Genomic DNA, 22,365 nt, shown 5'->3' with positions numbered 1-22,365 from the left:
TGTAATAGGTGTTGATAATGAGTCACTGAGGAAAGGTTGCATTCCATAGGGCCTGTTCTAGACTGCTGCGTATTATGCCTATACTCATAATAGAGTTTCTTTCTCACTAAACTGAGAGACTTTACTGAGGGCAGTAATGATGTTATTTAACCTTGGTCTCACCCACTATCTCCCACATAGAAGATACTAAACAACATATGGAATTAAAATACATCATGTACACTCATTTAAGAAAGCAATTAAGTGTATAATATACTTTAAAAACAGTTGTGCCCCAAATGCTTAAGAAACAAATTTGCCAATTAAACTTAAGCTTTAGTAAAAAAAAAAAAAAAAAACCGTTCTCGGAATATAAATTAATGCATACATGATGGTATAAACAAAAAGTTCTGGAATATCCAAATTAAATTCCCTCAGGAACACCAAGATTAAATAGTGCAGAAGAGACACAACCCTGGATAGCTCTGTTTGACCAAGGCCACGATTATGCATGTTTCTTCTCTGAAGTGCTTTACAAAACATTAAGAGTTGTCAATATAAAAAACACAAGTTGCAACGGGAAACATTTTGTTTACAGTTCTTATTACATTTTTAGTACCAGTCAAGGTAATCAGTCATATTAAAAATATATAATTTAATTCTCAAACAATAATTTTGTTCATCTTTTTCCTAAAGTACATTATCAAAAGAATTCAAAGCTGACTGTATATTTTAAGTGATGTACATATGCTGACAGCACAGTGTTCTGAAATGAAAGCAGAGATATTAGCCTCTTATAAAAATGAACTTGGTTCCAGAGAGGAAGAGAGAAAGAGTGAGTGAGCATGAACATCAGAAGAAAACGCAAAGCATCATAGAAGAATTGTTTCGATTTAAGCGAATGCAGCATCCACGACTTCTGGCCGACGACTCAGAGTACCATGTATCTCCTAATCAATGCCTCGAGTGCGCTCCTCTTAAACGCATGTTAAATTAATAGTAACAATAAAGCAAAAATGACTGTACAACAATTAGTCCACAGCTACCATTAGGGTAGTGAGTTCACAAATGATTAATCCATCCCCAAATTTCCAACCATCATGATTTTTAGATTTCTAGTAAGTCCTCCCCCCACAGACTTACTGAACACATTTTGTACTCCTGCAAGCTCACCCTCCTTTCTCATAAGGAGGGGATGAATGAAGTTCATTTCTCCTTGGGCAATATGAGTTTACCCTGTAAATCTAAATATGGGCCAGAGGAAGTCATCTTTCAGGTAAACTATGACTGACCACTCAGCAGGACACACTGTTTATAGCTTGTTTTGTACACGATTATGAAAAACCATGCTTTAATAAATACACAGGCACCCCTCATTAGCCATCCTCCACCACTCCCACCTCTCAGCGTGGCCAAAATCTGATCAGACCCCATTTGGGAGTAATTCCTGTGGGCACTTGGATCCCAAAGCGTCCAGAGTGCTGTCTGGTCAGGAAGCATGCAATCTGTCCTGCGTGGCAAATGTCCTGTCTCAAGTACCAGTGAGTCCTTCTCCAGGGTTACAGGGCCTCAGTCTCCATGGGCGAAGACAGCTTTTCTTAGCTGCCCTGTGACGACTGGGTTTCACATTTCCTGAAACTAGATCTGTGGAAGGAGTCTCTGAAATTAAGGAGAGAGAAAGAGAAAACAGAGGTAAGAAAGATCAATTAGCCTTTTAAAGAGAGGGATGGGGGAAAAATCACTCACTGGAAAAGGACATCAATCATGGAGAACTCAGCAAATAAGTAAACAAGAGATGGTGCTGAGATCCTTTTACACTGCGCCAGAAAAAACACAAGCAGTAAGCTGGCCCTGGGAAGACGGCTGGCAGGAGGCCAACAGAAAGGGGTCCCAGTGAGGTCAGGAGAGACACAGGGAGGATCAAGATGGAAGCAGAACAGATCAAGCTCTGGCAGCGTCTCTGACTCCAGACCCACTCCCAGCCCTTGGAGGTGCTGTACAGCAGAGCGTGCCCTGATGGCCAGGCCCCAGGCCTTATCCTTTACGCCCCAGGAAGGAGGCTTCCTCTGCCTGGTTCTTACCTCTTTTGACTCTCGGCTCTGAATATCGGCTTGTAGAGTTCTGGAATTTTCCGCTCCATCATGGGCCTGAGGTTCTCTTTCAGCTTGTTGTAGTTCTTCTTGAGTTCCTGCTGATATTCTCTCTGGTCTACTGTGATAAGACGCTTGTTTTTCTCTACAGCTTCACCGCATCTGAGGTGCAAATATCAGGGTGAGGAGAAAATGAGGTTTTATTTTGCAGGAGTTTGAAGTGCTTAGAAATATGGAATGATGATACTATTAATATTTCTTGAATAATCTTAGGAGTGTTTGCAAAGTTGATGGTCTATCAAGATCACCTATGTAGCTTTTCAAAATGCAGATCTGGGCCCTAGCCCTATCTCAGACTTAATGAATCAGAATCTCTAAAGGGGCAGCACCGAAGAATCTTTATTTTTGAAAAGTCACCCAGGTGATATTGATGCTTTGACCTGCTCTGTGCCAGGCACTACTCAAGGAGTTTCACATTCATTATCTGGTTAATTTTTCCAACAAACATGGAAAGTCTGTGTTTACCTTTGTTTTGTCCTTGAAGCTCAGAAATGTTAGGTTGCTTGCTCAAGATAGTGTTGTGAGGAAGTGGTTGATCCAAGATTCAAACTCAGGTCATTGCAGAATGGAAACTTATGCTTACAAAAAAACTCACTGTGGGTTATGGCAACATGGCAGACAAAGCAGATGCCATTCAGCATCCCCAGCCCTATCCCCACCCCTGCTACATACACATGGAAGTGCTGGGAAAGCACAACAGAATTTGTTGAAAGAGAAAAAGAAACCCCAGTTTCCATAAAAGAGGAGAAAAATCAATATCAGTGATAGCAGGAGCTTGTGCCATGCAGCTGTCATGAGAACTCTGCCTATTAGGATCTTAAGATTCCACGTAAGTCCCGGAGGCTGGGGTAGGGGAAGGTAGGCTTTGATGCCCACACAAATGAGTGATGTAACCTTGGCTAAGGTAAAGTGGGGTTATGAATATGCCACCAGCATATAGCTCAGAACCTTGAAGAGCTTTCCCATCTATGAAAAGGGGTATAGAAAAAGGCTGCAAACTGTCCAGAGAGATGGAATGGAAGTTTGTCATTAGCTTGGGGCCATTCATAGGAAAGAAAATCACCTGAAGAAATTGAAATTCTAGGCTTACACCACATGTGGGTATGAATTACAAATTTCTGTTCCTCTATTGTGGTGCTCCAATTAACTTAAAAATCAGACCGTGATTATTGAAATCCCTAGGGCTCAGACAGAAATAAATGTAAAGTTGCTCTGGAAAAACAGTTTCTCAGTCAGGGCTCATGTACCCCCAATATAGAGAGCAACTCCTGCCAAAGATGAGCTCACAATAAAAAATCACAAACCATATGAGGAAACCAACCACAATGAGGGAGAATTAACCAATAAAACAAGCAGGAGAATTAGCCAAATAAGAATTAGAGATGATAAAATAACGTAAAAGCCCAAAGTTGATATAGAGATATAATAAAAGATAAAATCCATGATAAAAAAAATGGGAGAGTATGAAAAAAGAGATCAAGAAAATTTCAGAAAAGAACCAAATAGAACTTCAAGAAATAGAAACGTGGTCACTAAAATTAAGAGAAAAATCTCAATGGACAGGTTAAACAATAAACTAGATACAACTGGAAAACTCATGGCCTAGATGACAGATCTAAAGAAATAACCAAGAGCTTTTTAAAACGTAAAAATATGAAAAAAAAAATGTTTAAGAACCGTGGAGATATACTGGAGATGCCCAACGCACATCTAAAAGAATGTTTAAGGAAATGTAAAATAAGAGGCAATATTCAGGGATAACAGCTGATAATTTTTCTGAATTGAAAACAGACAGAAATCCTCTAATCAACAAAAACAGATCTATACCTACCCCACCGTGGCAAAACTGCAAAGCATAAAAGAGAAAATCTTAACAACTTGTGTTTATCTAATTATGGATAGATAAGCTTAGAGTTTTTGTGATTTCCCACAAAGTACGGTACATATCATGGAAGAAAATCATGTTATTTAAACATAATCGAGTTTTGCTCTTTATATCGTTCTACTCAAAGGGAACTTACAAATCAGCAAACCTTGAATGGACAACATAACAGCTGAAACTTAGCTGACATGCAATTATTAGTAATATTTTCATTATCCTTTCAGATGAATAGGATTCTGCTGATCAATGTGGTTTAAACTGTTTTCCTAACAGTGGTGCTAGATTTGAGTTGTTATGAAGATACTCACATTTGGTTACCAAATTCTCCCTATTACCACTAAACCCATTTTCAGGATGACAATCAAAGATAAAGAGAGTGGCATGTGGCTATGCGGCAGCGGAAAGCTACCTACCTTGGCAAAAATAAACCTATGACCACAGCTTCATCACAGAATCAGCTGCTATAGAAGAAGGACTTGATTTAACTCAGCCAGAAGCCAAAAGAACTCTCTTAACTGGATTTTCACCTATCTCTTAATTTTGACATTAATTGAAGCAAATTGTAGTATACCTAAGGTGACATATCAAAGATTTCAAGGAAGGGAGAGAAAGGGGAGGTATATAGCCTTTGAATCATGAGAAATCTACATTACCCCTCACTATTTTTTTTTATTGCTTCTTAACTCACAGTTATGAGCTACCACATGTATAAAATAAAATCAGTTTCAGAATAATTTCAAGGCCTATGGTGGTAACACAGGCAGACTACAAGAGGCCTATAGAAGCTAACTGCTAACTTGGGGATGTCTACTCTGAAAACTTTGGGAGAATTAACCAAATTCTCTGTAGTCTGTGTTATCAGAAGTAATAATAACTAGCTGGCATATACTGATGGCATACTATGCCCTCGACTGGGTTAAATACTTTACATGCAGACAGAGCTGGGGTTGAAACCCATTCGCTTCTCATTAGCACACTAACGTAATCATTGAAATTCTCAGTTTTCTCATCTGTAAAATGGGCATAATAACCTCATACAATCTCCTAGAGTTGTTGGGATACTTAAATCAGAAACTGTAATCATAAGGCAGATCCATGCATTTGGAGCGTGCCAGATTCTGTTTCTCAAAAATGGTCATAGCAATAATTGCTCATCCTACATATTCTTCTAAAACTGCCAAATCCCCATCAAGAAATGGGTGGTCTTTTGTGACTGCCTCGTGAACGCAATGTGGTGTAAATGATGCTATGTGACTGGGTAATAAAAAGCAATATGGCTTCTGCCTGGCAGTCTCTCCTGGGACATGTACCTTTGGAGGCCTGAATCACCTGTGGTTTGAGTATTACTCAGTATTACCTGAATCACCTGCGGTTTGAGTATTACTCAGTATTACCTGAAGAAGCCTTCAGGTGATTAAAGCCCGAGCCAGTGTCTGGCTGTCACTGAGTGAAAGACTGAGCAAAAACTGCCTAGCTGAGCCCAGCCAACCCTCAGAACCACATGCATATTAAGTAAATGTTACTGTTGTTTTAAGCTACTAAGTTTTGGGGTTGTTTGTTACACGGCAATAGATAAACATAGTATTTTACGAAGACAAATCTATTAATTGGTGGGGTGAAAAAATCCACATTATTGTAGCAATAGTATTACTTTATATTTTAACAATTTTTATAATTTATAAAATTATTTCATGTACTACATTTTCTATATTTCTTCCTTTCTTCAATTTGGATTATATTCTCTAGATTTTCTTATTAAAATAAAAATAATTTCCACTATATTAATTTAAATCCATAAACTACAGAGGGTCATGCACTAAATTTCCCTTCCAGAAAATAGCAATATCCTTTGGGAGATGTACATAGGATCATATAACTGCATTGCAAATCATTTTTTTAAGTGGTCTTATCTGTAACATTTTTATTAGGTCCAAAAGCATCTGAACTGTGCTGCTCTCACTCAATGACACCATCATTCCAGATGCCCTTCTCTTTCACTGTTCCCTTTGTTGATAAGTTCACTGAACACAAGCATTTTCTTACAGGGAGTGTGCCTGGGGCTTTTCAGCAGTCAGTCTTACAGAAACCAGACTGATGGGGTCTAGATAGGGTGGAAAGCTGTACTTCTAGAATATAGTTCCTGGCTTTTGCTGACATTTACTTTCTGGGGCCTCTATCTAAGGAGTTAGGTATCTTTCCTACGGAGAAGGTAGTCCTCACCCTTTGCATCTACTGGTCTCCCTCATCTGGGGTGTCCCTTCAGCACAGGCCACACACAGTCCCTCAGTGCGGCAAATGCTGGTTGTTTTCTGAATATCCATTCCCTCTATTCCTTAGGTATGCCCACCTGGAAAACTACGTTTCCTAGCCTCCCTTAACAGATAGGGATGGCTGATGAGAGATAGAAGATGAAGTCACTAGGAAAGGCCATTAAAGGGGCCTAGCCTTTTGCTCTTTCCTCCTTTCTACTCCTGATACTTTCCTAGAGTGTGGTCATGATGGCCAGAGTCCCATTAGCCATACTGTGACTGTGAGGATGGGTGCATCATAACCAGTATGGCAGAGCAGAAGAATGGGAAGAGCCAGAGTCACTGATGATTTTTGAGGTCGCCACACAGCTCTGGGATGACTATCTCTGATCTTATATTTTATGAGAGAACTTTCTATCTTACTTAAGCCATTCTCTGTTATTAGCAACTGAACGTAGTTCCTAGAGAGAAAAGAATAGCATAGTAGCTAAGAGGATGGACTCTGGAGCCAGAGTGCTCAACTCTGAATCCTGCTCTGCTGTTACGGGCTTGGTGACATCAGGCAAGTTACAAAAGCTTTCCAGGCCTTAGTTTCTTCATCTGTGATGTGAAGGTGACAATAGCCTATATCATAAATTATTGTAAAGATTGAATGAGTTAAACATATAAAATTCTTAGAACAGTACTGGCACATAGCTAAAACCTAGAACACTTATTGTCATTGCTATTATTGTTATTATTATTCCTGATAGACTCAGTCTGAACACAGAAATTATTTGTTTGATTTGTGAATGATGGACTATTAGAAATTTTATATTCCAGTCTCTTGTTTTCTAATAGCTGATGAAATTAAGATGCAAAGAGATGAAGTGCCTGGTCCAGAGTCACACACCTATGGGAACAGCAGAGTTAGATGTAAATCCAGGATCCTGCTGTTCCTAGGTCAATGTCTCATCAGCCCCACTGCACCTTATGGTATAAACCTTTAGAGGCAGATGAGCCATTGGTAGATATTCTCTATATGTAAGTCAGATCAGGTCTCTATTTCCTACCCAAATTGATAAGGTCTCTATTTGCCCCACTGGATAATGTTTCACTTATCAATCACTTAATATGTGCCAAACTCTACTCAAAGCTCTATGTACTAATTTTTTAATCCTGACACTAACTTTAAGAGGTAGTCAGTATTATAGTTGGAGAACCTGAGGTTAGGTAACCTGCCCAAGATTACACAGCTAGTTAAGTCAGAGTGGGCATTTAAACCTAGGCAATCTGGCTCAAGAGCCCACACTCCTAAGCCCAATACCACAGATGCTGCCGAGTCAAGACACTGACCTTTCCAGCCAGAACTCAGGCATATGGCCTTGGTCTCAAGTTGAAAATATTCTCTCTGGGATCCCAATTTGTAGTATTCTGCCTTTCTCAGCTTCTTCCTCATCATACTTTAGCAAGTCTCCACTCAAGGCCCAGTGGAAAAACATAGCTGCTGGAATGAGAGAACCTGACAGAGATGCTAGAGACACTGAGGAATTGGCTCCCACCCTCCTCCTACGACTGGAGGAATGTACATGCTCCAGGCACTTTAAGGTAAGGACGGATTATTTGGGGGCAGGGTACCAATGGATCTGGCCTCTTTGCTGGAATAGCTGCAGTGGATGTGAGTCCCATGGGCATAGCTTCTGCCAGGCACACGCCAGTGGCTTTCTCCAACCCTGTCCCCTTCATTTCCTCCCTTCCAGCATGACCTCTACCAGAACCCAGATCCCAAGGGAAGCTGATCCTAATGGAAGACTAGTTTAATCCTGGTCCTGCCAGTTATTTGCTATATGACCTTGGGCTAATCATAATCTCCTTCAACCTCATTTTCTTCATCTATAAAATGGGTTTACGGGGATGAAATGGTGTCAGGTGTGTGTGGACCTAGCGGGATGGTTGCCAGCGGAGAGGGCTGATGAGTCAATGTTGCCTGTCTTTCCTAGAGCAAAGTAGGGGTTACGGTCCGACAGAAGGCACTCTTCCTGTGCGCCTCCCTTCACTGCAGAGACAGAGGCACGTGAGACTACAAGCGCATAGCACAGTGGCTGTGGGCACATAGCGAACCCCAAGGCAGACAAGGAGGAGCTATGGCTCGATCTTCCCGATGTCCCCTGGCTGGTCTTGTGTCACCATCTCCCTCAGGGAAGCCACAGTAGCCCTTTTCCTTCTTCTAAGCACAGATGTGGGAAGGGGGCTAGAGTGGGGTTATGTTCTTGGGAAGGTGTCCATTCTTGCATCTGACACCTGGAAGTAGATTCTGAGGACCTGCTGAACACACTAGAACTCAGGTGGGAAGCGGGGGGTCACCAGATCAGAGCATAGGCTAGTCTTTAGTGCTTGATTCATATTACACTGGTTTTAATTTCCTTCAGGCTCCAGCCTTCTGTGCTGAAGAGTCACAGAGCCCTGTAATCTTAGTGATCACACAATATTCTCTAACTCAGTATCAGCCCCAGCACCCTCCAGTACACTGCCCTATCCCTGAAGCAAGAGAGCACTGACAAGCTCTGAGGACCAAGAACTTGATCAAGAGAGTTGGTGGTGAGGTGGGCTAAAAGAGGAAGACAGGATCACACTGTAACAAAACTGGATTTTTTTCTCTTTAGAATCATTGTAGATAGGATGGGAGAGGGGAAACAGTTTGTGTGTGTGTGTGTGTGTGTCTGTCTGTCTGTCTGTGTGTGTGTGTCTGTGTCTGTGTATAAGCTGCTCCACTGAGCTCTCGGTTTTCTGTTTAGCATCCTAGGCCCACTAAGATAGGTCTCTGTGACAAAAGTCATTCCTATGTCCCCACTATTGATATACTTCTGAGCAATATCTCGTGATAGTTAAGGCTTTGTTTTCCCACCAAATATTCAGATCTCTTTCCACATATTATTTTGATTTCCACCTACATTATACACATTTGGTTTCCCTTTGGCCACTTGGGCCAATTTCCTCTCCTTCCTTTTCACAGACCTTAACTCCAGTTTAAAAACACCACCATTCTACACTATTTTTGGACTCTATGGCCATATGTGCAGTGGAACCCTATTTGGGTATATCTGAAACCAACCTGTAACCGGGGCCATTGCATACTGCTATCTTTTATTTAAATATAATAATTAATATTTTAAAATAGTCTTTATAGGAATGAGAATGTTTAGATAACGTTATAAATTAAATTTGTATGTTGAAGCCCTAACTCCCATGTGATGGTACTTGGAGGTGAGACCTTCAAGGAGGAATTAAGGTTTAAATTAAGCCATTAGGGCAAGAGCCACATGATGGGGTTAATGGCCTTATAAGAAGAAATGCCAGAGAGCTCTCTTCTTATCTCTCTCACCATGTGAGGATATAGTGAGAAGGTGGCTGTTTACAAGGCAGCAAGAGGGTCCTCATCAGATACTTAATTTGCCGGCACCTTAATCTTGGACTTCCCAGCCTCTGGCACTGTGAGAAATAAACGTCTGTTGTTCAAGCCACTCGGTTTATGGTATCTTGTTATACCAGCCTGAGCTGACTAAGACACAAATGTAAGAAGAAGAAAATTTAAAACACAGATTAGGACAGATTACAGGGTCTAAAAGGATTTAGGTGCTTTGGAGTGCCGAGGGGGAAACAGAATGTTGTCCATCTTGGCTTCTGAAACTCTGAGGTGCTTTTTCTTATTATTGGAAAAGGCAGGAGGAGATCGAGGTCTCAACTTGGCAACATCTGAAGAGCTGCAGGACTGGCTAGATGAGCATCAGCTGCAGGATGTCAGCCTGCCAGGTTCTTTATGGCTGTATCCTGTTCTGCTACAGCTGAGTCAGAAGGCCACTGCCCATTGGTGGGATGGAACTGTGGTGTGCCTGACTAGCGTCATTTCCGCTATTATCAGTCAGCATCTGACTTACGTTTCACCTTGGAAATCTGTGTTTATTGACCTACAGCCCAAGTCTGCTGAGAAGCTGGAACACACTCAAGAGAATATCTGAGAGCTATACAATCCCCAAACATTTTCCACTCCTATGCCACCTCTGCTGTCTGAAGCAGAGTTGGGGGAGAGAAACCAAGGGTGAAAACAACTTGAAATAGTTGCTCTATTCATTAAAAAGCTGTCATTGCTGATTGGACTTGAGAAACAATTAAACAGTATGGGAAAAGAAGGCTTCCTCACCTATCACCTGTATTGAGGGTATAATTTACAGACCAGAACATCTGCCCATTTAAAATGTAGTTTGATGACTTTTACTGAGTTTATACAGTTATGCAACCTTCATCACAATCTCTCCTACTACTTTTCATCTATGTGAAATAAAGAGGAAGAAAAGTCAACCACTGTTTGCTCATCGACATGAAACAGTGAAGAGAGGTATTGTTTGCCAGTAGTCTCAGCCTATTTGTATTGGAACTTGATTAAATTTTAGACATATGTAGCACTGTGCCTGGCACAAAGTATGGGCTCAATAAGTGTTTGCTGAGTGAATGAATGAATGAATGGACATCCATAGTTGGTTCAAAGTGTAATAGTATGGACATGTTTACCGTTTTGAAGGGAGAAAAGGGAAAGAAAAATGGGTGAGTGATAAAAGGCATGGCCTGAGGGGTTAAGCCACTGGGGAGGGAGGAGAAGGCAAAAGGAAATGTGAAAGAGGGCCACAGGGGCCTCTACAGCTTGACAGCCTCTACTCAAAGTTCAGTCTCATCCAGCAGCAGCAGCAGCGCAACCTGGGAGCTTGTTAGAAATGCAGAGTCTCATGCCTCATCCCAGACCTCCTGGATCAGAATCTACATTTTGACAAGATCCCCAGGTCATCTGTTTGCACAGTCAAGTCTGAGAAGCAGTGGTATTCCTAGAATAATGTGGCAGACCATCCAGCTGTGGGGAAGGTGGGATTACAGCCTGGTTTCCCATGTGAATCATCATTAGAGAACAACATTCTAAAAGATGAGTTCACTTTTGAAAACCCAGCATTTTTGCAGGCCATCTGGGGAGAAAGATAAAACCAGGATCAAAAATCTACTGCATGACTTTGTTGAAGGACCATCCCTAGAAAAATCTGCTTCCTTTTGTGTATCTTGCCCAGAAGTAGTTTAACTCAGTTTAATTCTCTTTGTAGTCACTTGTCCTGGGGCTGGGAGCTAATTAGAAATGCATGTTCATTGGGGATTTTATAAGTACATTTTAACTAAGGAATGAAAATCATGTCTTCTCTTAACAAACTTCCTTTTACATATTAATTCTACTCATTTACCAATACCATTGTCGTTCAGGTCTTTCCTCCTTGTCTTAGCATGCTCGCTAGAACACACTACTCATGTTGACTCAGAGTTGCCCAGAGGTGTCATGGACATTCCTGCTTCTCAGTCTTGTGGTCACGTCAGTCCCTTTACCAGTAATGGCTCCCTCTTCCCGTTATTCCCTTTCTTCTACCTATATATTCAAGACAAGGTTTAAGTGATGTTTTCCACAAAACCTCCCCCAACCACTCTAGCCTGTAACCGACTGTTCTTTTTGGAACTCTGCAGCCCTATATTTAGTGCACTCTTAACAATTCTTAGCACACGCTGCATTGTGTGATTTAGCCCTGCAGATGTGTCCTGTCATCAGGAGCAGAATACCCAGCTTCTGCATTTCCATAACTAATATCAGACGTGGGTCATACTGTGTGCTCATCAAACATTTCATAGGTCCTTTTAGAGGTCCAGAGAGGCCCAGGCCACTGCCAACCTCAGAGGCCTTCAACTAAAATTAATTTTAAATAAAGATATGTGGAAAGTAAGTAGTAAATATAATAAAATACTAAAATATAAAAAATAGTAAATAAAAATCCTGCCAATATTCTTCTAGCCCTTTGTCCTGTGAAAATACACTATTTATTGAAGACAATCTAGCTTTTACATAATGCTAGGTTGTTATCAAATACAGGAAACAATTCAAATACCAAAACATGCACACACATACCCACAGAGCCACACATACAACCCTACCACCAAACAGCCGTGATTCACTGCAGAACAAAGTGAGTCTCCTCTGGACACAGCAAATTTGCATATGTCTCACCAAAGCCTGTGAAGAAAGAGGTATCTCCAATCTCACTCAACATTAGCATTCTGATGAGTTTTCACTGAAATTAGCAAACTTTAACTTTTAGCTTCCTTTACCCCCGCCTACTAAGTGAAGATAGTCTCATACTGTATGTGTTGCTCTAAGGTTCTGGATAAAAGAAATATGCATTTTTCTGATGTCCTTCTTTCTTATGGGTGAAATGCCATCACATCCTTCATAATTATTCTTTTTGGGGCCGAGGAGACCCAATATTCCTGTCTGTATTACAACAGATTGCAAGACCTTGCCCAGAGAGCCACTTCCTATCCAGGCTGGACATGCTGCTCTGAAAGTCAGCTCCACTGCAGAATTTAGGAGCAGAGACGAGGCCTGATACTGGGGAATGGCTAGAAATGATCTGAAAAAGCCCCGTTTTAAGATCTTGCCTTTGTCTCTCAATTTGAGGCAATATCTATTACTAAGTGTCTAAAAATAAGTTATTGTATGATATGGGAAATTACAAAGACTGCCCATGCCAAGAACCTCTCGCACTCTGACACACCATGCAATATCAGTGCCTAGATGGAAGTGTGGATCATTTGGATTCAGAAGATCTGGATTTGAACTCAGCTCTGCTATTAACTGGCTGAGTGACCTTAGGTAAAATCATCTCCCATTTCTGAACCTCTGTTTCCTCTTTTGTAAAATGAGGATGGTGATAACAGCTGTTTTATAATGTGATCGTGAGGCACACATGAGATGATAAACATGAAATTACTTTACAGTTTAAGTGTCAGTTACTTTGTAGTAGTACAAGCAGTGTTGCTTTACTGGTTCAAAACTTAAGACTGTGACAGAACCCCAGGAGGGCTTGTGAAAACACGGATTGCTGGGCCCCACCTCTGGAGATTCTGATTCAGTAGTTCTGATTGGTGCCTGAGAATCTACCTTTCCAGCAAATTCTCAGATGATGCTGAAGCTGCTGGTCTGGGAACCCCACTTTGAGAACCTCTGCTCTACTTAATTCCCAGCCATTTTCCTTCTTACCGCATTATGAATTCCTTAAAGCACAATCTCAACTTGTTGTGATGTCGATAGAGTTTTGGGTCAGCTGGAATTTCTGCCAAAAACACTTGGGCTACTTCCAGTGGTCCCTGAAGGAAAAAGTAAAACACAATACTGATGTTGGAAAGAAAACTAAATTACTTGGGAGAAAGTCTTGGAGTGACTTCTTAGATTGAATAGCTAATTTTGTAGTTATTTTGACCAAAACAAATATCAAGGAAGGTCTTGAACTTCTCAAAAAACTTTGATTCCCAAGGAGGAGTCTGGAGTTTTCGGAGAATTTGAGAAGCATAAATGCATTTTCTTAATCAAATACTGCTAATAATCAGTTTTCCTTCATATAGAAAGGTAATACTATGATATCAAAGGGTATGTGATTTGAGTTGCTTTTCTAAAAATGAGGATTGTCTTGATCCTTCATATTGATGTTCACGTTTCTGGTTGCCCTAGCAGCAAGCACCATTTTGTGTAATTGCTGGCTTGAATCAGAGAAATGCAGAGCACACATGTAGCCCATGGTTGCAGGCTTATGCCACCTTTCGTTTTCATCAAAGGATTGGGACTTAAAAAAGCAAAAGTGTCCTAATAATTTCTGATCTTCAAAATAATATAATAGTCATTTCTCCTCTCTGCTAATTTTGCTTGATGTTATGTGAACACAGAATTTTTGCAGAGGAGTCCAATTGTGCTGAGTGAGGAAAAAGTCATGATACTCATTGAGTTTTTATGTGTTGGGGGGTGGGTTGTGGACAAGAGTGGATCTAGATCTGAAATTAACGAAGTCCACTAGGCAGAGAGTACTGTGCTAGTACTTCCCTCCATCTGAGACGGGATTAGATGCATGCTGAGCTTGGGATCCAGGGTTCTAATAGGTCTGAGAAGATCTAGTCTGGCATAAAGTGCCCTAGAAGTCTGGTCCCAGGCCACTCCTGGTTATTAAGTCTCCTGCCATGCTGAATTCATCTGGTGATTGACCCGGGGCTTTCATGTTCTAGACCTTTTTCCATTTTCCTATAGATTAGTCTTAAGCCTCACAACAACTCTGCCTAAATTGGGCATGACTAAGTACTCTTCAAAATTGCCCCAGGCCCGGATCATATTGTCAGGTCTGGTTCCAAGTGAAGACTTCTCCAAGAAAATGGTACTCCTCAGATGATCCACTCATCTCCAGGATTTCTTTTCTACCGTGGGTTGTTGCATGAGCAGAAGAGGCCTCTCAAAGTCTTCTAAACCTCGCAAGTGTTCAGTCCAAATTTAAGAGCATCATTTTTATGTTAATCAGACTCCTCGTCAATCTCAAGGAAAGAGGGTGCAGATATGTAATGAAAATCAAAATAACAAGAACCAGAGGAGCTGCCTCCAGCTGGTTTCGGTTACCTGGTTTACAGTAGCTCCAACGGAGCCCTGCAGCACCATCTGAAGCATCTTGGCATCGGGTGGCTCCTGGTGAATGGCAACTGCTAACTGTAAGGTCTTCTTCTTCATATCTTCAATGGCAACTTCGATTGGTGTTAAAACAAACTGAACATGAGACAAAAATGTAGAGAAGTTATTATCTGCTTTTATAAGCCATGGACAACCTGGAGCTATGGCAAAGAGGGCACCTGGATTTGAAGAGGCAGCCAAGTTGGATTTCAGAGTAATTTAACAATATCTGGACAGGTTAAGAGGAAGGAAAGGCCTAATATTTCTTGAATACTTATCATATTCCAGGAACTTTATATACATATATCGTTTACTCCTTGTAGCAACCTCCTTATTCTCTCCATTTTATAGTCAAAGAGAGATTTGTGAGGTTAAGAAAGTGCCACAAAATAACACAGGTAATAAATGGGAAGGCCAGATGTTGGTCACAATGATGTCTACATTCAAAATCCATGTTCTTTCTACACTGCTGGATTTCCTTTCCTGTAACAAGTTACCTGACTTATTGGGAAAGCGATTAGAAGCACAGCATTAAAGATTTTATTCCCCACCATAACACAAAATTTTGGCATCCTGTGTGCCTTTTCCAACTTACACTGAAGGTGAATTCCTAGCAGACAGAATTCTCTTAGGGATCAATCTGTTAGTTTCTAAGTTCTGCTGTTTTGGGGTATAGTTCTTTCTGAATGCTATGAGTAGAGTCATGACCCCCAAATTCATATATTGAAGTCCTAAGCCCCAGTACTTCAGAATGTGACCTTATTTGAGATAAGGTCTTTATATAGGTAATCAAGTAAAAAGGAGGTCATTAAGATGGGCCCTGTTCCAGTATGACCTATGTCTCTATAAGAAGAGGAAATTTAGACACAGAGCCATGCATAGAGGGAAGACAATGTGAAGAGACATAAGGAGAAGATGGCCATCTACAAGCCAAGGAGAGAGGCCTGGAACAGATCCTTCCCTAACAGCCCTCAGAAGGAACCAATTCTGCCAAAACCTTGAATTTTGACCTCTAGCCTCCAGAACTGGGAGACAATAAATTTCTGTTGCTTAAGTCACCAAGTCTGTGGTATTATGTTACAAGAGCCCTAGCAAACAAGTACACTGAGGTGCTCAGAGAATTACAGATGACCAAGAAAAACTGCAAGGACTCTTATTGAGTCCATGAATTTATTTTGTGCTATGCCTACATGTCCCAGAGTTCAAAAGTCCAAAACAGTAAGAAATACAGGAGATGCCTTCTCAGCCAACCTCCTCTTACCCGAGACACTAGTTCAGGTTTTCTTTACCCTCCATGAAACCTACTCTCTGACATGCTTGCTGAACACTTGAGCTCGTGGGTCACTCTCCAGCAAGCTCAATCACTTCTGCTCCTGCCCGAAGAGGTGTACATCTACCACAATCCATCTGTGTTTGTTCAGCAACTTGATTATGCCTGTTACACTTGTTATTTGAATGACCTAATCTAATAATGCACAAACTGACGAGCTATGGGTGTGGAAAGAAAAAGAGTCGTTTTTATGAAAACCAAGCTGAATGCTTGGGCAAGACATGATGAGAGGGAATTGCTATAAAGATTCCTGCCATATTAAGACAACTATGAAAGGCTAGGGGCAAAAAACAATCATAAAAATCCAGAAGGACTCTGCTCTCATACTGTTTAGCAAGGATCTTTAAGCTCTCGCTCTGCTTTATAGAAGTCAAAATGGAAAATTATAGACAGTGCATTAAGGGTGGAGTTTACATAAAAAAGACAATACTGAATTGTGATCAGCCACCTCAAAATCTCAGAGACAGCTTGGCCCTATATATAATAAATGACAAATACATGTACATGAATGTGTTTTAAAGTAAAAGGAAATGTTTAAAACGTGCCTAATTTTGAACAATTCTGTGGCTTGAGATACTTTCTTGTTCAGTCCCCTGGATTAGAAGCCTTCTGCACACAGAACTAGAGAAGAGAAAGGGGTATTTCCTGTCAATGTATATAGATCGGGAAACAGAATAAAGATAAGTGGCCTGTGCAATGTCACAGGAGGAAGCCGGGACTAAAAGGCAGTTGGTCTCCTCCTTGTCTACAGTGCACGGTGTCCTTCCTCCAGCTTCGCCACTAGCTCATTGGGGCTGCCTGCTTGTTGTTCCTATCTCTAATAGTTAACCACACAATGATACCGGAATCACCTGTAAGCTTTTATATATATAAAGATTTACTATAAAGTGTTTTACAGTTGAATATATACATTTTATATGTTTATCATTAAAGTGTAAGTATATATTAAATATTATAGTTATGTAAACATACTTATATTAAAGATAGAACTTTAAATATATACAATATTTAAATAGAAAGTAGTGCCATAAAACATGTAGCTGCCTAAATGGGATTCCCTGGCACTATGAGAACGAGAGGATAACCACCATACCAATATTTCAAGTGTATTCTCTTTTAGGTTTCACTGCAGTCTATCATGAAGGAGCATGAAGGAGGGTTGTGTGTCATCCTGGGAGGTTATCCAGGCCCACTCATTCGGTGGTGGCCTCAGTCCAGAGCCTGTGCCCCGTGGGTGCCATTACCTCCTCCTTCTGGATGACGCTGATCCGCGTCTTGATGTAGGGGAAGGCGTGCATGGTGGTCAGGATCGTGTTCCGCCGGTGCTGCTCGTGCAGCTCTCCCCGAGGCCGCCCCTCCAGGGTGAAGGGGGTGGTGTACATGAACCTCCGCAGATTGAAATTCTTCTCAAAGTAGGTTACCCTGTCTTTCATCTCATACTCATCAAAGTAAGGCTCCACAAAAGTGATTTGTATGTAGGCCTGAGGGGGAAAGGTTGGAGAAGGAGGAGATGAGCTATATTGCAAACAACCACCCAGGACGCACCGGAGGGGCATGCTGGAACCAGCAGAGCAGCACCGCCCCGCTGAGTTCACAAAAGCCACAGAAGCCGAGCACATCAGGTGAGACTTCAGCCATCAGCCATACCACCTCTCCATCCACAGAGAGAGGAAGGAGAGGGCAGTGTGATGTCAGGCCCACGAGCAGCCCTGTCCGTGGATCTTGGTAAGAAAGTTTCCAAACTGCTATTCAGAAGACACAAACTGTCCTTTTCAGGACAAACTTTCCTTTTCAGAACAAATTTTTCTTTTCAGAACAACCATGACCACTGCACATTTGGTAGAATGGCCAAACTAAAGAAAACTGACAACACCAAGTGCTGATAAGGATGGAGAGCAGCTGGAACTTTCATACACTGATGGTGGGAATGCAAAATGATATAGTCACTTTATGAAGTAGGTTTGCAATTTCTTATACAGTTAAATCGCACGGACCATACAACCCAGTGATTCCCCCTCTGATTGTGTGCCCAAGAGAAATGAATATTTATGTTCGCTCAAAAACCTGTACACAAATGTCAATAGCAGCATTATTCGTAATAGACAAAAAGTAGAAACGACCCAAATGTCCCTTAAGTGGAGAATGGATAAACAAATGGTGGTACATTGGTACAACGGAATACTACTCAGCAATAAAAAGGAACAAACTACTGCTACATGGATAAATTTCCAGCTCATTGAGCTAAGTGAAAGAAGCCAGACTCAAAAGGCTGTACGATTCCATATATTTACTGTAGGAATCCATTTATATGACATTCTGGAAAAGGCAAAACTGCAGAGACAATAAAGAACAGTACTGTCAGCGCCTGGAAGTAGATGGAGGAAATGGCTACAGAAGGGCACCGGAAAGTCTTGTGGGTTGATGGAATTCTTCTATATTTTGATTGTGGTGGTGGTTACATGTGTTTGTCAAAACCCATAGAACTAAAGAGCAAGAGTGAATTTTACTGCATGTACCTCATTAAAAAGCACACACACACACACACACAGAGTGAATAAGGGCACTTATTATGAAAAAAGCCCTCTTTAAAAAAAAAAAAAGAAAGAATAACAATGGCCATACACTCTGCAACACCCAGTGAAATGGATGGGTGAGTTTACTGACCTCAGACCATCAATCATTATTTAGTGTGATGAAATCTGGTTATAATTCTGAGTTTGGATTCTTATTTCAAACTTTTACAACCTACTTTGGGCATTTTAAAAGAGAGAAAAAGGGCACCTCATGTCAGGGATGTCACCGGTGACTCTACATCACATGTACAGGCACACAGCCAATCCTAACTTTGAAAGACCTTAAATATTTCTGTCTGAAGCTTAGCTCAGGTCTTACCAGTTATTGCTTTGAGCCTAAACTAGGGAATGTGTCTGAAGTAAGCAAGTCTTCTGAAATATGCAGAAAAACAAGCTATTAAATTTGGCCAATTCCTTGCATCATCATCTTAATATCCTAGAAGACAGAAATGAGAGAGGAGTTGGACTCTTCATTTTATAGACTTGCCAGATGGCAACTGTTCCTCTGTCCCCCAGCACTTAATAATACCTTGAACTTGCATTATTTCCAGCAGCTTATGAAGCTCTTTCATTAACATATCTGTCTGTGAGGTGGGCTGAGCATCACTCTGTGGTATAATAAAAAATTTATCTAGTCTTTGTCTGTTTCCTGGCACAGAGCTTCAAAAACCCTTAGAATTTCAAACTGAGTGATAGGAGTGTCTTTTTTATTCTAATGAGGTGACTATTCTTGCATGGTGAGTCTCTAGATAGCTTCAGGAGAGGGCCGGTCACCCAAAAGACCAATCATATGATTAGAAGGTTGAGACTTGGGGCCAGCCAGACCTCCAGTGAGGAAAGGGGGCTGGCAACTGAGTTCAATAATATAGTTGATGACTTAATCAATCATGCCTACTTGAATTGGTTAAACTCTGGACACCAGGACTCGGTAGAGCTTCCTGGTTGGTGAACGTACTGACTTGCCAGGAGGGTGACGTGCCTGGATTCCACAATGAAAGGACATAGAAGCAAGCTCTGGGCTCCTTCCCAGACTTGCTCTGTGTATCCTTCATCATAAAACTGTAATTGTCAGTATAGTACTTTTCTGAGTTCTGCGTCATTCTAGTAAATTATCTAACCTGAGGGATAGATAATAGATAATTCTGGGAACCCCCAAATTTGTGACCATCTGGTCAGAAACGTGGGTAGCCTGGGGGCCCCACTTGAAGCTGGTGCCTAAAGTAAGGGCAGTCTCGAGGAGGAACGTAGTCTGTAACTTGTGGTGTGTGACACTAACTCCCGCGGTGAGTGTCAGAACTGTACTGCAGTCCACCCAGTTGGGGGTGAGACAGGATACACCCTGGTGTGAGAAGTGAGGAAACTGAAGTCCAAACCCTTTGCATCACTTCCCCAAGAGCACAGTGACCCTGTATTTGCCTGCAAGGAATATCTGCAGCCTGTAGAAGGTGCCACTAAATGCTGTCAGCAACAAGGTTGCATGTTTTTAACATGTTTTAAATTGAGTGTTAAATTTTTATAGAAAGGCAGTGAGGAGCCATGATTAGGGACATGGTTTTGAGGATGACAGACCCTGAGTTTGGGTACTGGTTTCAGCACTAGAATGATCATAGAAAGTTGCTTAACTTTTTCATACCTCAGTTTTCTTATCTGTAAAATAGAAATAGCACCTACTTCAAAGGGCCGTTGCAGGGTGAAATGAAGTGGTATATGTAAAGGGTCTGATGCGGTGGCAGGCACACAGTTTGCATTTAATAAATGGTACCTCTTATGGTTCCTGCCTTTCAGTATGGTTTCTTTAAGATCTAACCAAATAGTAGTTGAACCCTAGGCAGAAAAATTTGGCTGTACTGAAATGACTTGGAGAGCCCAACAGCAGAGGTCATTTTATATTCTTGGAGTAAAACAAAGAAAATAAGAGCCTGATGGTTTTCTTTTCTTTCTTTCTTTCTTTTTTTTTTTTTTTTGCAAATTTCCTCATACCTTGTTAGGATCCAACTTGGTTTTGTCCACAGGAGCAGAGTCTTTTATCACTTCCACAAATTCTGCACCAAAACATTGACCATAAAATCCCTGGGCAAGAGAAATTAATAGGTTATAAAGGTTATTTTAATATAATACAACTCTATGTCTCTTAGAAGTAGAATAAGGTTGGAACAAGAGTAAGGGAGAATTTGCTCATTGATTACTAAAAGTATCTCTGATCTAATGAGGCAAGTTCAGCATTTCCTGAGACAAAAATAAAAACATAAGGAAATCCAGCATCACAAACTGATACATGCTTCCCTACAGTATGTATGCTTCACCTCTATTTCAACCAGTGTCATCACATTTCCTGAAGCAACGCCAGGGGTATGACACTATTTACTTCTTGCTGTTTGTACCCTAGGAACTTGGAGGTCACCAGACTTTCTGTAATGCAACAAACCGCAGTACACACGAAGACAAAATATATACTTCTAGTCCTAAATTAGGGAAATATATTAAGAAACCAAGTATTTTGGGATCAATTGCTAGTTCTCCTCATGAGCTCAATGACTTTGGGCAAGTCACCCACCACTCTGGGCCATGCCTTCTTTGAGTGAAGTAAAGATTAAAGTCCCTTGTAGTATTTGGCATAGATAGATGGTATAAGAAGAAATTTGGCAACAAAAGTGTTTTAGGTTTTGCAGCCATAAAAAGGCATAAACTCAAAGCAATAGCAAGAAAGTATAAGGCGTGAATCTCTGGTTAAATGTGGTCAGCAGCTCAGGGGTCCCAGTTACTCATCCTGAGAGAGTTTTGTTTTGGGGGCACTCCTTGACTTTCCTCTTCAGTTCTTAGTGTTTGGTGCTTTCAATGTCTACTTTTTTTCCCTCACTTTCTCTATGTTGCTTCCCTTTTTCTCCAGCCTTTCTTCCAGGAACATGCTGCTCTCTTTTGCTACATTATAGATCAAATGTAAACAGCAGATGGGACTTGCCAGCCCGGGGGGCTGGGACACTGACTCTAATTATTCAGAGAGGGGTGCTCCTTAGATAAGCAGGAAGAGCTCACTGGGCCACAGCCCAGGGCATAGCTACTATGAGAATCCCTGTGTCAGAAGCTGGATGTATTGTCCAGTGGCAACAAAGGGATGGCCACAGCATTTTCTAGGAGTAATTTAGTAATTTGGCCAGATTACTTCAAAGTCAAGGTAATAATCTTCAAGTTGAAAAACTATTTCTAAAACTTGAAAAAGTTTATGAAAGAAAGCACACAACATTGATTGAATTTGGGATGCCCATGAAAATAAATATTCCCAATATAAATTTAAAAACTTTGACAAGCATACACAGAATCTTAAGAGAAAACTATCCAAATTCTGCTTTACCTCATGATATCACCTAATATCTTCATATTATATATGCAATGTAGAAAAAATTATATATGGATCGATGATGAATCCATGACCCTTTGTCCCTTTGTGTGTGTGTGTGTGTGTGTGTGGTTTTTTTGTTTTTTTGTTTGTTTTTTTTTTTTGCAACAACCCATTCTAACTTAAGAATACTTAAGTTATACAATGTCAAGCACACATTCACTTTTCTTACCTCTAGTCTATGAGAGATCTCAGGTAGCTTGGTAATTGCAGGCTCTTTGTAAACAAATTGTTGCTCATCCAAATCTCCAAATTTGGATCCATAGAAA

At 40.9% G+C, this 22,365-nt stretch overlaps 1 protein-coding gene across 1 annotated transcript in view; it reads right to left on the bottom strand.

The window, feature by feature from the left end:
• Positions 1-463: 463 nt before the first annotated feature.
• The window catches only part of DOCK8 (dedicator of cytokinesis 8), a 162,898-nt gene continuing 140,996 nt past the window's right edge, over positions 464-22,365 (bottom strand). The window contains exons 37-43 of the mRNA XM_023522678.1: positions 22,269-22,364; positions 20,683-20,772; positions 17,374-17,610; positions 14,752-14,895; positions 13,357-13,463; positions 2,061-2,231; positions 464-1,638 (exon numbers count right to left, since the gene is read on the bottom strand). Coding sequence (XP_023378446.1) covers positions 1,578-1,638; positions 2,061-2,231; positions 13,357-13,463; positions 14,752-14,895; positions 17,374-17,610; positions 20,683-20,772; positions 22,269-22,364 — 906 coding nt within the window. The 3' untranslated portion in view covers positions 464-1,577. The remainder of the gene's footprint in view (positions 1,639-2,060; positions 2,232-13,356; positions 13,464-14,751; positions 14,896-17,373; positions 17,611-20,682; positions 20,773-22,268; position 22,365) is intronic.

Source organism: Pteropus vampyrus, unplaced genomic scaffold (assembly GCF_000151845.1).
Source record: "Pteropus vampyrus isolate Shadow unplaced genomic scaffold, Pvam_2.0 Scaffold354, whole genome shotgun sequence".
In the NCBI taxonomy this organism is placed as follows: Eukaryota; Metazoa; Chordata; class Mammalia; order Chiroptera; family Pteropodidae; genus Pteropus; species Pteropus vampyrus.
Note: the sequence above shows the minus strand (reverse complement) of the source record. Positions and strands in the feature narration are given on the sequence as shown.